A 12,681-nucleotide genomic window follows, 5' to 3' on the forward strand; every position below is an offset into this window, starting at 1 on the left:
AACAAAATGAATCAGAAACTGCAAAAAAGGTATACACAGTGTCCGGCAGCCGCATCGGATGAGACGCGGACAGACGGAGTTTGTCTGAATGCGCTCAGCATCAATGTAAAGGTGCTTTGCCGGCCCTCGCACCGCACTGAGGGGCCATATATATGCCCTGTTGCAGTGCAGTCGTGGCGGGCCGTTCAGGTCAATTCAGTTCAGTTCATCACGTAGTGAAAACACTACAAAAGGTGCACAACAGTGAGACACACACACACACACACACACGGCCACCACAGTCTTTCTTTGTCTCGGGCCGCATGTTAACCTGATGACCGAGGGCAGGGCGCGAGAGCACCCCCTTAAGTGTAGTCTCATGATAGCACCCTCCTGAGGGCCCCCGACACGTTGCGGATGTGTAGTCCATCAAGTAGTCCTCAAGAAGGGTGCGCGGTGGGAGGGCAACGCTCCGTCTCCCGATGCCTGAGGAGGGGGGCCTCACTACGAGTGGCGACCCCTAAAGCTGCTGCAGGCAAGGTAAGCGTAACCATGGTGACGCTCAAGCCATCGCTGGGCCCTGGAGGACGCTGCGACGATCACAGCGGCGCCACAAGGGCCACACTCAGACGTGGTAGGTGTAGTCCGTCAGGTAGTCTTTGAGCCTGTTGGGCAGAGGGAGGGCACGGACCTGCCGCGTGGACCTGTTGATGGCGATGCGGCACAGGTGCTGAAGTGAAGGCGTGGCTGCGTACGCCGGCTTGGTCAGCAGCAGCTGCACGGTCACATTGTTGTTGGAACCGAGCGGCACCGGACCTGACCCTGGACCCGGACCTTGACCCTGACCCTGTCCAGGCTTGCAGGAGGTCCGCGAGAGCTTGACGTAGTGCTCCACCAGGTGCACAACGCTGTCAAACTGCTTCAGCTTGGGCTTGACCAGCACCACGGAGTCCAGCTTGAACTTGCCGTCGGCGTACTCGATGCGCAGGTTGGTGGGGCCGGCCGCGGTCATGGCGGAGATGGTGAAGAGGTAGTCGCGCTGGGAGCTGTCCCGCACCAGGAAGGTGCCCTCCGGCGAGTCTGCAAGGATCTCCTTCGCCTCGTTGGCAGTGAGGCGGCCCCAGTACCAGCCTGCATGCACACACACACACAGACACACACACAGAGGCAAAGATAGTGAGTAGTCATCTACACACACACACACACGCAGCGCACACACACACACACACACACACAGAGACAAAGATGGTGAGTAGTGATGTACACACACACACACACACACACACACACACACATAAGCACAGATAGTGAGTAGTCATGTACACACACACAAGCACACGTGAAGCACTGCCTTGCGCTCTATGCCATCCAGTTTGGAGGAGAAAATAAATCCAACTGATATCCAATCCAGTCATTCTGCCAATGTTAGTTTTGGACTGGATATTTACATGCCAACACAAAAGGTTGTAAAAGTAACCAAATAAGAGTTTGTTAGTGTGTGTCTACAGTTTAAGTGCATTTATATTGCTAGCTATAGCAGTGGCGTAACAAACCAATGGTGGGCCCAGGTGCAAGTGCGCTCCGCGGGCCCCACACCTACATTCTTTGGCCCAGGATGAATTAGCTCTGATACATGCAATACACATTAAGGGTGACTTCAATTGTTTATGCAAAGGGCCTGAGGCACCGAAGTAGTTTAGTAGTTACAGATTACAATTTAAAATAAAAAACACACAACTACATAGGATCCATTACATGTGAAAACATTAAAAATAATTTTATTAACAGCCTGCAGGCCAGGGTAATCTAATATTACTGCATTAACATCAACTCGCATGGAATTATGGGAACACTCAGGGCCAGATGTACTAACGCTTTTGCACCCATTTCAGGCGTATTTGTTTCGCAATGTGCGTATAAAATCATTGCGAGGTATGTACAAACAGGCCGCAATGATGTAAAAGCGCAAACTGCCTGTCGCGGGAGCTGAAAGTGGCAGATTGCGATTGTCATGTCATGCATATGCATTCATGGGAGGATCCAGGGGAAAGTGGGAGTTTAGCGTAAAAAGATGGGAGGGGAAGAGTAAAGAGCGCCTAGTTATGCATTTCCACGGTATGTACAAAGACTGCTCCTGAAAGCGCACGTCTATTCTGCGCCTAAATACTTCCGCCTTGTAAAAGCAGGTGTTAATCCACATTGCAGTTCAATGCGTCAATAAGAGAACCTTTCAAAGACAACAGAATCGCTATTTAGAACACCAGTTTTTGTGGTGAAAGTATTTGTACTACCAAAAGCAACCTTAACTTTTCGTTGGCCTTTTCGTGATGTCTTACTTTCACTTTCCGTCATTCACTTAAACTTTCCTACTTGCTAGATTTGACCAATCTTCCATAGCCTACGTGCACAAGTAGTTTGAGTAGAACTACTGATCTTCATTATCTCCCTGCTTGTTGACATCTTATCATGTATGGTATTATTTCATGATCGCTAAACGTTTGATTCTTTTTAATGTTGTCATCAGTTAACTTCATTCAACTGCGCTTGTAGGCGCTGCCATTCAGTTGTGGACGTTCGTAAATTGCGTTTATGGGCGGAGAAGGGCAGAGAAAGGCGCAGTTTACACTAAGGATTGAACGATTGATAAATTTGACGGAAACTGACAGCGCTCGCAATCTGCGGTGTGTCCATGGCGCTGATAACGCTACGTGTGCAAATGTACGTACATCTGGCCCTCAATGCGCTCAATGTGCCTTTTCAACCCTCTGCTGAAACTGCAAGCGTAGATTGCTTGCTTATAAACTCGCACTGCGCAGAAACAAAGCCTAACTTATTTAACCGTGCAGAAACCAAATAAAATCATTCATATGCATACAATCCTCAATATGCGTGAATTAGGCCATTAGAAAAAGGCCATCTTACGAGCCTATCGTTGTGCAAAATCGTCAATGATGTTCCCAATATTTAATGCTCTGGCTCTCCTATTTTCAATGGACAGGATAGCTAACCCACTGAGCCTCTCCTGCCCCATGCTGCTCCTTAGCTATAGGTCTTAACATGAGAGCAGTACACCCTTTCCCCTTGCTCTTTACGCTCCTGCCGCTTCTTGCAGCCGCTCTTGTGTTTGAAGGGCATTTTGGTCGGAACGATGACTGAAATGTGCAGCCACCATCCATTCAAAAAATCACAACAAATCACTTAGCCTACCAAGAAATCCTTGCTGCATCTCAGTAGAAAGAAAGATACTCTGCCGAAACAGTATGACGACAAGATGGTAATTTGATTTAGCCATTTTTATTTGATAGTTTGATTCTTAATGGTGAAGTTCTAAAAAAAAAAAAAAGGAGGCAGGGCGGGGGTAGCGACGGGCCCCGGGAGGTCACGGGCCCTGGTGCGACTGCACTTGCTGCACCTACTATAGTTACGCCACTGAGCTATAGTGAGGATAAGGACTTTGCTGATTATGGGTTGGTTGTGTTGCTTGAGCGGTGGCGATTAAAACATCATAATTCACAAAGCGGTCTTCTTTTAATGTAGGTATACCTTTATCAAAGGCAATAGGCTTACTTCAAGTCAGGACAGGATAGGTCTACTTGAGTCTATGTGCGTGTGGAAACCATTATTATTATTCTATTCTCAGAGTTTTATATGGGCTTATCATGGTAAAGTAGCTTATTATGACCGCCGCGCAGCGCTAGTCAGTTTTTTTTCTTTTTTCTTTTTCGCATGTCCAAATTTCCGTCAAGGATTCCCGGGACACTGAAAGACCGGGGTACACGAAACTTGGTGGGCATGTAACCCCATATGGATAGCATGGAACCATTCTTTTTTGTTTTGATTTGTAGCCCCCCCGCTGGACTGCACCCCCCGAAAGGAGGGTAGGACAGACACAGTTTTCTGTGAATATCTCGAGAACCGTAGGGTTTAGGAGGACCATTTTTTTTTTGTATGTTGATCTCAAAGGGCAATGTCAACCCATTCCATAACCACTCATTTCATGTATAGCGCCACCTAGTTAAACACAAAAAAGTAAAAATGAGGTGTTGTAATCGCAGGTATCTGTGACCTAACACAGTCAAAACTGCACAAAATTGGAAGTGTAGGATCATTATGACACCCTCTGAGTGCACGCCAAGTTTCGTGGAATTCCGTTCATGGGGGGCCACACAATAAATTAATTTATGTTACTATACACCAACTAGCCTGTAGGTGGCCGGAGACAGTTTTCTGTGAATATCTCGAGAACTGTAGGGCTTAGGAGGTCCACCTTTTTTTGTATGTTGGTCTTAAGGGGGCATGTCAACCCATCCCATTACCACTTATTTCATGTATAAGCCACCTAGTTAAAAATTAAAAGCAAAAATGAGGTGTTTTCATCACAATATCTCTGGCTGACATGGTCAAAACTGCACGAAATTGAAAGTGTAGGATCATTATGACACCCTCGAATGCATGCCAAGTTTTGTGAACTTTTCGTTCATGGGGGCCTTACAATAAAATAATGTATGTGTACATTTAGTGACCGTACACCAACAAAGGATTCCCGGGACACTGAAAGACCGGGTACCGCGAAACTTGGTGGGCATGTAACCCCACATGGATAGCATGGAACCATCGTTTTTGTTTTGATCTGTAGCCCCGGCTGTACTGGACCCCGAAGGAGGGTAGGGCAGACACAGTTTTCTGTGAATATCTTGAGAACCGTGGGGCCTAGGATGACCAATTTTTCCATTATGTTTGCCTCCAGGGGTCATGTTAACCCATTCCATGTGCACACATGTGCATAAACAGATACGCACGCACACACATACATTCACAGTAATCATCATTATGACACATACTCACACAGTAGACATATGCGCGCATGCATGCACATGCACAAACACACATACATGAGGCAAACACACAAGCACGCACACACACACACACACACACACACACACACACACACACACACACATAAACATAAACATGTACACGCACACATGCACACAATTCAAGAATTTCTTAGTATTATGAACAGGCAAGATGGGGGTGGGGTTGTATAAAATGAATTTTACATGTGAAATCTATGAACCAATCATGTTTTGGTACTTGTTGTCTAGCAGATACCAGTGAGAATTGAGTGTGGATAATGCAATTTAGTGAGACAGTTAAAATCATATAGGCCTTTCAGCGTGATTTATTTTTGTGGAAAAAATGTGCTGGACTGGGCGGCGGTCATATTTTGTACCGCTCTGCGGTACATCTAGTTATTAGTTGGATTTATTTTCTCCTCCAAACTGGACGGCATAGAGCGCAAGGCAGTGCTTCATGTGTGCGTGAAAACTAACCCAAAACTAACATTGGCACAATGATTGATGCTGGATTTGAACCAATGATCCTTAGATCAAAGCTCACTCCTCTAACCACTGTGCTACAGCACATCTTGTACATAATGAAACTGCAATATTTTTTAACACTTAAAGCCTCGGTTGCTAGGTAACGATAAACAAATTCAAAGATCGTAATTCTTGATTTCTTATTCTTGATTCTTCTTGCTTACAAACTGACAGTTTTATGCGTTCACTAAACAAAGATTATAAAAATTAAACACCACTTTTCCATCAAAAAGCTTGTTGTAAAAGGCCTAACTTGTTAGATTTAAGACCTAAGTTCGCTAGCTCTGTGCCTGCCTGCCTGCCTGCGCGTGCTATGATGCCCGGCTCGCCGACCCTGGCCGAGAGATGTGATGCAGGACATCCCCTGATTGGCTAGTCAATAGGCGATGCAAAGTGCTAATTGGCTCTGCAGAAACGCTGTCAAGACCGTGCCAAAATTCGCTGATTGGCTCTTTAGAAACGACGACAAAACACTGCCAAAATTCGTGTCTGTAAAAAAGTTTTGTAGCTTCGTAGATCCAGCGGTTCCACACACGTTCAAACTAAATCCCCGTGGACAAATGTTTTTTACAAGTGCACAAAATATTTCTGCAGGTACGCATTTTTTTTTTGCACACAGACAAATGAATTCCACAGCTACAAAACGGTTCTACACTTGTGCAAATCACAACACACACACACACACACATCTGCACATATCAGCACAGAGCATAGTCAGAGGTGCATGATCATGAACACACACCTAGGCACAGATGGTTAAGTAGCTGTCATGTACACACCTATACACACACACACACACACACACACTCACTCACTCACTCACTCTCACAGAGGGTGAGTCATTACTGTATATACAAGCATATGTATGCACAGATGTTGAACAGTAATGTGCAGACACACATTAGCACCGAAAGTGAGTATTCGTACACACACACACACAAGTTGTCAATATGAAATGGTTTAATCTGTTTGAGGTGATTTCTGTGAATATGACTGTTGTTGCTCACACTGCAGCCTCTCCAATTCAAAGTGCTTAATTAGCATGACTGCATTTTTATGGTTTAGTAGTAGCAATTATTAACATGAGTAGTGTTGCCAATTGGCATTAAGATGGATAAGATAATTTTCATTGATGAGTTAAGATACCCAAAGTTAAGAAAACAGTCTTTTCCTCAAAGGCAGAAGTATGCATTGCATCATTCAAAGGAAATCTTATGTGCAGCATCACATGAATCTAGCACCAAATATGGTTTATTTCCACATTTCAAATATGGTTTATTTCCACATTTGGTTTATTTCTACATTCCAACTGTCATGGAAAACATGAACCACTGAAAACAAGTTGGATGATTTTTATCACTAAAATTGAATCTCAATAATATAAAACACAAGCACCCAACACACTCCTGCAGTATAAACACCAAGTTGTGTCAGTAACAGTGATGTGGATCTGGTTCCTCTCATTGGATTACATAAATACCGACACCTTATCTCCCAACCCTACCCTGGCATCATGTGACCCAACCCAGCACATGGCATTCCACAACAAATCATAAAACACTCACTGACGCTTTTGTGTCCGTGTTTACAGGTGAGCAAAGGCATGCACAAGACTTTATGACTGCTGCTCCCGACGCACGTGTCTGGTGCAAGGATTGGGCTACAACCTCTAATGTGTTTTTTTTCCCTTTCCTAACCCCATAAACTAAATTGTATGACTGTGATAAATCATATTGATGCCTGGGTTGAAAGTGGCTCAACCCACGATGTGCAGTTTAGACATGCGGAGTGATGCTGAGATTGCTGACAACTACTCGGTCGTGTCGGACTTCCCTATGTCATGAAATAGACGGCCCATCTCAGACCCAGTGGCGCAAAAAGTAGGTATGCGCTATATGCGGCGCATAGGGGCGCAGCTCCATGGGGGCGCCAAAGCGATGTTAAAAATAAAAAAATAATATATTTGGTATTTTCTATATGTAGCTACTGCTGTCCGTTTCTAAATCCTTTCAACATTTTCTCAATGTTCTATAACATTTTAGAGCACTAACAGGCTAGAGTAGGCGCCCTATCTCATAAGATTCCATCATAGAATTTTGACATAGAAGAGGGAGTGGGGGTGTGAGCGCTAGGCGAGCAGATAGGCCTACAGTAGTGAGTTGCCGTCTATGGAAAAAAGATGGATACAGCAAAAAAAGCTGTTGACGACTAAAAATAGAAAACGAAAGAGGGAAAAGGAGATGGCATGTCAAGGGATGCAACAGCAGTTAAATAAGTGGACGGTGAAAGGCAACAGGTAGGATTTAAAGTGATGACGTCTGTACTTGGAGGCTTGCAAATATGAATGTTAACAGACTAACTAGCGTTTGTTAAGCATAATGCCGATTGAAACATAGCCTATTCCATTCAGATAGCTAGGTGGCTACCATGCTTATACTGCACTTTTAATGGCCAACTGCAAACAGAAATGTCATGCTAGCAGCAACATGTTTCCATGTCCTAACAATGAAGGCTCCTTGTAATAACTTAATATTGTGTTGTCAATGTGGTGCAAACAAACAAGGCTAGAGTGCCTATCAGCCTTATCCATTGTGAGCAATAGCTGGAAAAAGGACGTTATGAGAACCGTTTAGACTCTCTTAAAGTGGCAATGCACCATTTATCAATAGGCTACTTATCAAGTATAACATCAAGTTAAACATTAAATTGGCAGCATTTCTTTAAAAACATATTCAATAGACACTAATGCAAAGTAATAGTGTAAATTATTGGCCTTTTGTTTTGCTTTAGTTGTTGTTTGTTTTTTTTTTTTGGGGGCAATTGTTGTTGCATACCCCTCAAAAATGGGTAGCTGCACCCTGCTCAGACCCCCTTCACCAGGCAGACAGGTGCAGCTCATATGCCACTGGATGGCACATACAAGTGGCAAACATGCCCACGACACACACACATGTATGGCCAGTGAGAGGTGAATAGGTTTTGGTCAGCAAAGGGTAATCTCACAGTCACACACACACACACACACACACACACACACACACACACACACACACACGGGGTGTACAGCCAGGCTCCACTATTCCGTGGAATGCAATATATGAATGCTAGTACCCTGAATGTTTCATGGCTACCTTTACTGAATATTTCTAAAAACAAAATGCAAAATGTATTTATTTTCCATTGCTATGATTTAAAATATGCGCAATAAGAAAATATGATGAAATGCAAGAATAAAGATTATATATATTATCGGGTAATACAAATTGGAGTTTGTAATCAGTTCTTAGAGGGTTTTTGTTTTTCGACTGAGGCTTAGTTAGATATTTAACACTAGTATGGTAGATGCTGACCTATTTCACCCAAAAAGGGTCTGAAGTAAAGAGTTTAGTACAGAGGTTCACCAATCGCCATAGCTTCGGTGTGCTGTTATAGGGCTACATCATGACTCAAAATATGGTCCATTTTTACAGCACATTCCAACTGTCACGGAAAATATGAACCACGATTTAACTAAGTTTTAGTTGATTTAATCTCAACAATAAAACAACTAACACAAGCACCCACACACCCGCGTTCACACACACGCACACAACACCTCAATCCTTGAGATTGTTCTACATGCATACTATCTCTGACTATGAAATATATTGTGGAATTCGGTAAAGCCTGTATCAAGACCGTTCCTACAGCTCTGCACACGGCAGCTTTCCCTACTTAACCCAAACGGAAATATGATCATGTTTTTATTCGTTCTGGGAAATTAGGAAGAAAAACAACACGTCCATATTCTAAACAGGATACGTATGAGAGAGGCATTTTAGCGAAGTTAATTATGCCGCTTTTATATAGCCTAATGATCGTTGATTTTGAGAGGGGATGGGACTGACGGATTAATTCTCTTTAATTGAGCAAGATGGAAATAGTTTTTAATATGCCTAGATAAGCGTTATTCCGTAGCCTACACCTGCCTTGGTTGAGCTCAGGCTATTCAACAACTCCATTTCAAACACAATTTCAGGGTTATTCTTGAACACATTAGGTATGGCTGCAGACCAAATAAAAATTCAGTCAGTCAACCAAGATAGGAATGTACCGCGCTGGCATAAGATATCATTAACTAGGAAAACAAATACTGTTACCTGTATTTTTCAGGTCTCTCATGGCGGAGGCCACGCGACTCTGGTCAGTCTCTACGGCGCGGCTTTCAGTTTCCGATCTCCGATTATTTTCGATGGTTTCCGAGGAGTCGGATGAGTGGCAAGTCATTGGAATTGCTAGCCACCAGAAGAGCGATACACATCCAACACACGTTACAGTCCCCTTCCTGACGACAGGTTCCAATTGCTTTTATAAGACAGTTCCCTTGTGCGCAAAATAATCCTTTTAGCTCTTCATTATCATGTGCAAAGCTGCATGTCCGTCTGCAAATGAGAAAAAAGACTGGTGAGACCACATCTTCAACACTATAGATTGTTTTATATGGCTATCAATGGCCTCCCTTTGTTTCCGTCTTACACCGAGTAGCCTGATACACTGTTAAATGTTGCCTTCATGACAAGCGCATAAACTGACCCACAATAGTCTACACATGACAGACTTAATTCCAGCAGAACGTGGACACTCGTTTTCAGTGTGCGATCAGGGATGCAGGGTAGCGCATTCTCCGAACCACCACTAACAAGCCTACTTGGAAATGGCAATGACAGTCCCCGTCCTCTCAGCGCAAACGATCGCTCTCCACTTAAAAAAGTAAGCAATTAGATTGACAATAATAAAAAAACAGTTATTTACGCAAATCACAATTTAATCACATTTGGGCAGTTCTGCGTACTGCTATGTGCTTGTTATGTTACCCATGGTAATAAACGGTAAAGTATTGGCCTGACAGACACATTCGATTCAAATGTGTGGGCGAAATGCGAGATCTGCATGCATGTTATTGCATTTAAACAATATGATATAAAGCAATTACTTATTGTAATAAACAAACACAACACTTACTCTTATTAAAACTGAGATTAAGACAAGGGTCCATGATATGCTCTCTCTGGAAACGAGCAAGCACTACAAACCAAATATTTCAATGACGCCTGACCTAACGTTAACCTGCAATGGCGATCCCGACGACTGTACGGAAGTCATTAAAAACTCTGAATAAATGCCATTCACAAGCCTGTCACTCTGGATAGCGAACTGTCACAGAAACAGTGCTGGACATAACGCAGTGGCTGTATTGTGTCGGTAGCTAGTAGGCGCCGTGGCATGATCATAGCCTATGTCGACTGGCAAAATGTCACGAAGAACAATGAGAGCAGGCAAGGTATAGGCTATAAAAAACAGCCGTGTCAAACGCTGCGAGGGAGGCGTAACGTTAGCTGCGGGGGACAGACAGATTGTTGGCGTGAACTGCGTTTCACTCACATGTAGCCTAATGGCTAGACTGTTACCCACCATGAAAGTCTAAGTTTAACCGACATACATTCCACTCCAAAATAAACGTATTTTTCTGTGACTTCAGCGCAGCGTCTCTTTGGTATATAATAACAATCCCGATTGAACAGATCAATACACAAAAGAACGAGTTCTAGGAACTTTCCAGGAATCGTATCACGTGGTACGTCAGTAAAGCGTTTTCTTAAGGTAGTGCGACACAAATAACATTGGAAGTACATCAACTGGGTAGGCCACCTGGACCTAATGCAAATCTATGTAATTTGAATCAATTTACACAAATAATTGAATTCACCTCCTGTCTTTATATGTTTTTCCTGACAGTGTGAATTCCATTTCCTAAGATCCTAGCTCACACTTGACTACCTATTTAACTAAATTAATCAAATTGCACAATGATATGCAGAACCTGAGGCCCTGTTTAGACGACAACGAAAACGATGCAACCGGTGATGGTTTTTTGCCTTTGACCCTGTAATTTAGACGCAAACGGAGGTTTTATCCCCTGCAAACAGAGTTTTTAAAAACTCTGGGCTGATCGTTTTTTGGGAAAAACTCTGTTTGTTCGTTTGCGTCTAAACTAAAGAGGTACAAACAGAGATTTATGTGACGAGGTGGAGATTTTTAGTCAGTTCAAAAGAGAAAGAGGAAGTGATTCGTTGTTGATATTTTCGGGATTCTGATTGGCTAACATGGGCATGAGCTTCTCGTTACACTGCCACGTACAGGTTTGGAATGCTCTTGAAGGCATATACCCTGGTTAGTGTAAAGGAAAACTTTTCTGAAAAACTGACAGGTGAAATGTTATTTTTATGAAAATAGTCCGTTTATGGCCACACATGTAAGCATTAGCCTGAAAATAGTCCCCATAGGCTAACTTCCAGCAACAAGGTTGAGCTGCAGCAGACAAATTTAGTGACTGGATTATTACGCCTGAATGAGAGTATAGTTCCATCTCAAATCAGCTTAGAAAATCGCCATGTTTCATTTTCCGGTGGTCTTATTACACTTTCTAACTTGAGAGGAGACAAGTTTTAAATAGGAAAATTACCGTACATTTTAGTCATTTTTAAACGTGATGCTAATAGGCGAGATGCTAATGGTCTAATCCGATTCAATGATTTATGCTAGGCTGGAGATATTGTGGTGTCGCCAGACTCAGAGAACGGCTGGATGAACTGGAGAAAGGTAATAAAATCAATTGATTAACTCAAGGGGAGGTAGAACATGACTGTAATTCCCCAAATGGTGGAATATCCCTTTAAGAAGCGATAGTGAAGCGCTATTTCAAACTAAATCGTAACACTGCGCATCTGCGACTTTGCAAATGAAACTGCTCACAGGCAATTATTCCTGCCACCTTAATAGTGGGAATGGTACCCAAGTAGGCCTACGGTACCCAAACAAATGGGTTTAATTGTGTCAATCATGTCAACAGCCTACTGTAGTAAATGTAACACTAGAAAACACATTCAATAAGTTAATTTAAGTCATTGTAAGCTTTAATATATTTAGTTTAATAGGCTATTATGCTATTTTGCATAAGTTTGGATTAATGCTTACTAGAACCATCAGGAGTTGCCACAAGGCCATACATCATAATTCAATGATGTCAATTTTGACAGTTTATGTTAGAACACAGCAAGCATCTCCATGCTTAAAAGTCTTTAAGTTGTGGTGAAATATTTTTAAATCTCTTTAGTAAAATTTGACCAGTCCAGTTTTCCAGTAGCCACACATCTGATAGAAGTCAGCGCAGGTAGGCTACACTACCGGTCAAAAGTTTGGGGTCACATAGAAATTTCCATACCACTCCATTATAGACAGAATACCAGCTGAGATCAGTAGCATTTTTTTTTAATCAGGGTAG

At 42.9% G+C, this 12,681-nt stretch overlaps 1 protein-coding gene across 3 annotated transcripts; it reads right to left on the bottom strand.

The window, feature by feature from the left end:
* Positions 1-373: 373 nt before the first annotated feature.
* Positions 374-10,926, bottom strand: socs2 (suppressor of cytokine signaling 2). 3 transcript variants are annotated; one of them, XM_048268626.1, is made up of 3 exons: positions 10,812-10,926; positions 9,500-9,781; positions 374-1,110 (listed from the first exon to the last, which is right to left on the bottom strand). In XM_048268626.1, the coding sequence occupies exons 2-3, from the start codon at positions 9,624-9,626 to the stop codon at positions 605-607; spliced, it is 633 nt and encodes a 210-aa protein (XP_048124583.1). In that variant the 5' UTR covers positions 9,627-9,781; positions 10,812-10,926; the 3' UTR covers positions 374-604. The 3 variants fall into 3 exon arrangements, with proteins under 3 accessions (XP_048124583.1, XP_048124582.1, XP_048124584.1); XM_048268625.1 differs by lacking the exon at positions 10,812-10,926 and adding an exon at positions 10,362-10,779; XM_048268627.1 differs by lacking the exon at positions 10,812-10,926 and adding an exon at positions 9,933-10,301.
* Between the last annotated feature and the right edge of the window lie 1,755 nt (positions 10,927-12,681).

The sequence above is a fragment of the Alosa alosa genome, chromosome 17 (assembly GCF_017589495.1).
Source record: "Alosa alosa isolate M-15738 ecotype Scorff River chromosome 17, AALO_Geno_1.1, whole genome shotgun sequence".
Classification (NCBI taxonomy): Eukaryota; Metazoa; Chordata; class Actinopteri; order Clupeiformes; family Clupeidae; genus Alosa; species Alosa alosa.

Coding starts and splice junctions, on each gene's coding strand:
- socs2 (XM_048268626.1), bottom strand. CDS start 9,626: ATGACTTGCCACTCATCCGACTCCTCGGAAACCATCGAAAATAATCGG. Junction 1,111..9,499: donor GAGAGACCTGAAAAATACAG/GTAACAGTATTT, acceptor GTGTGCATGCAG/GCTGGTACTGGGGCCGCCTC.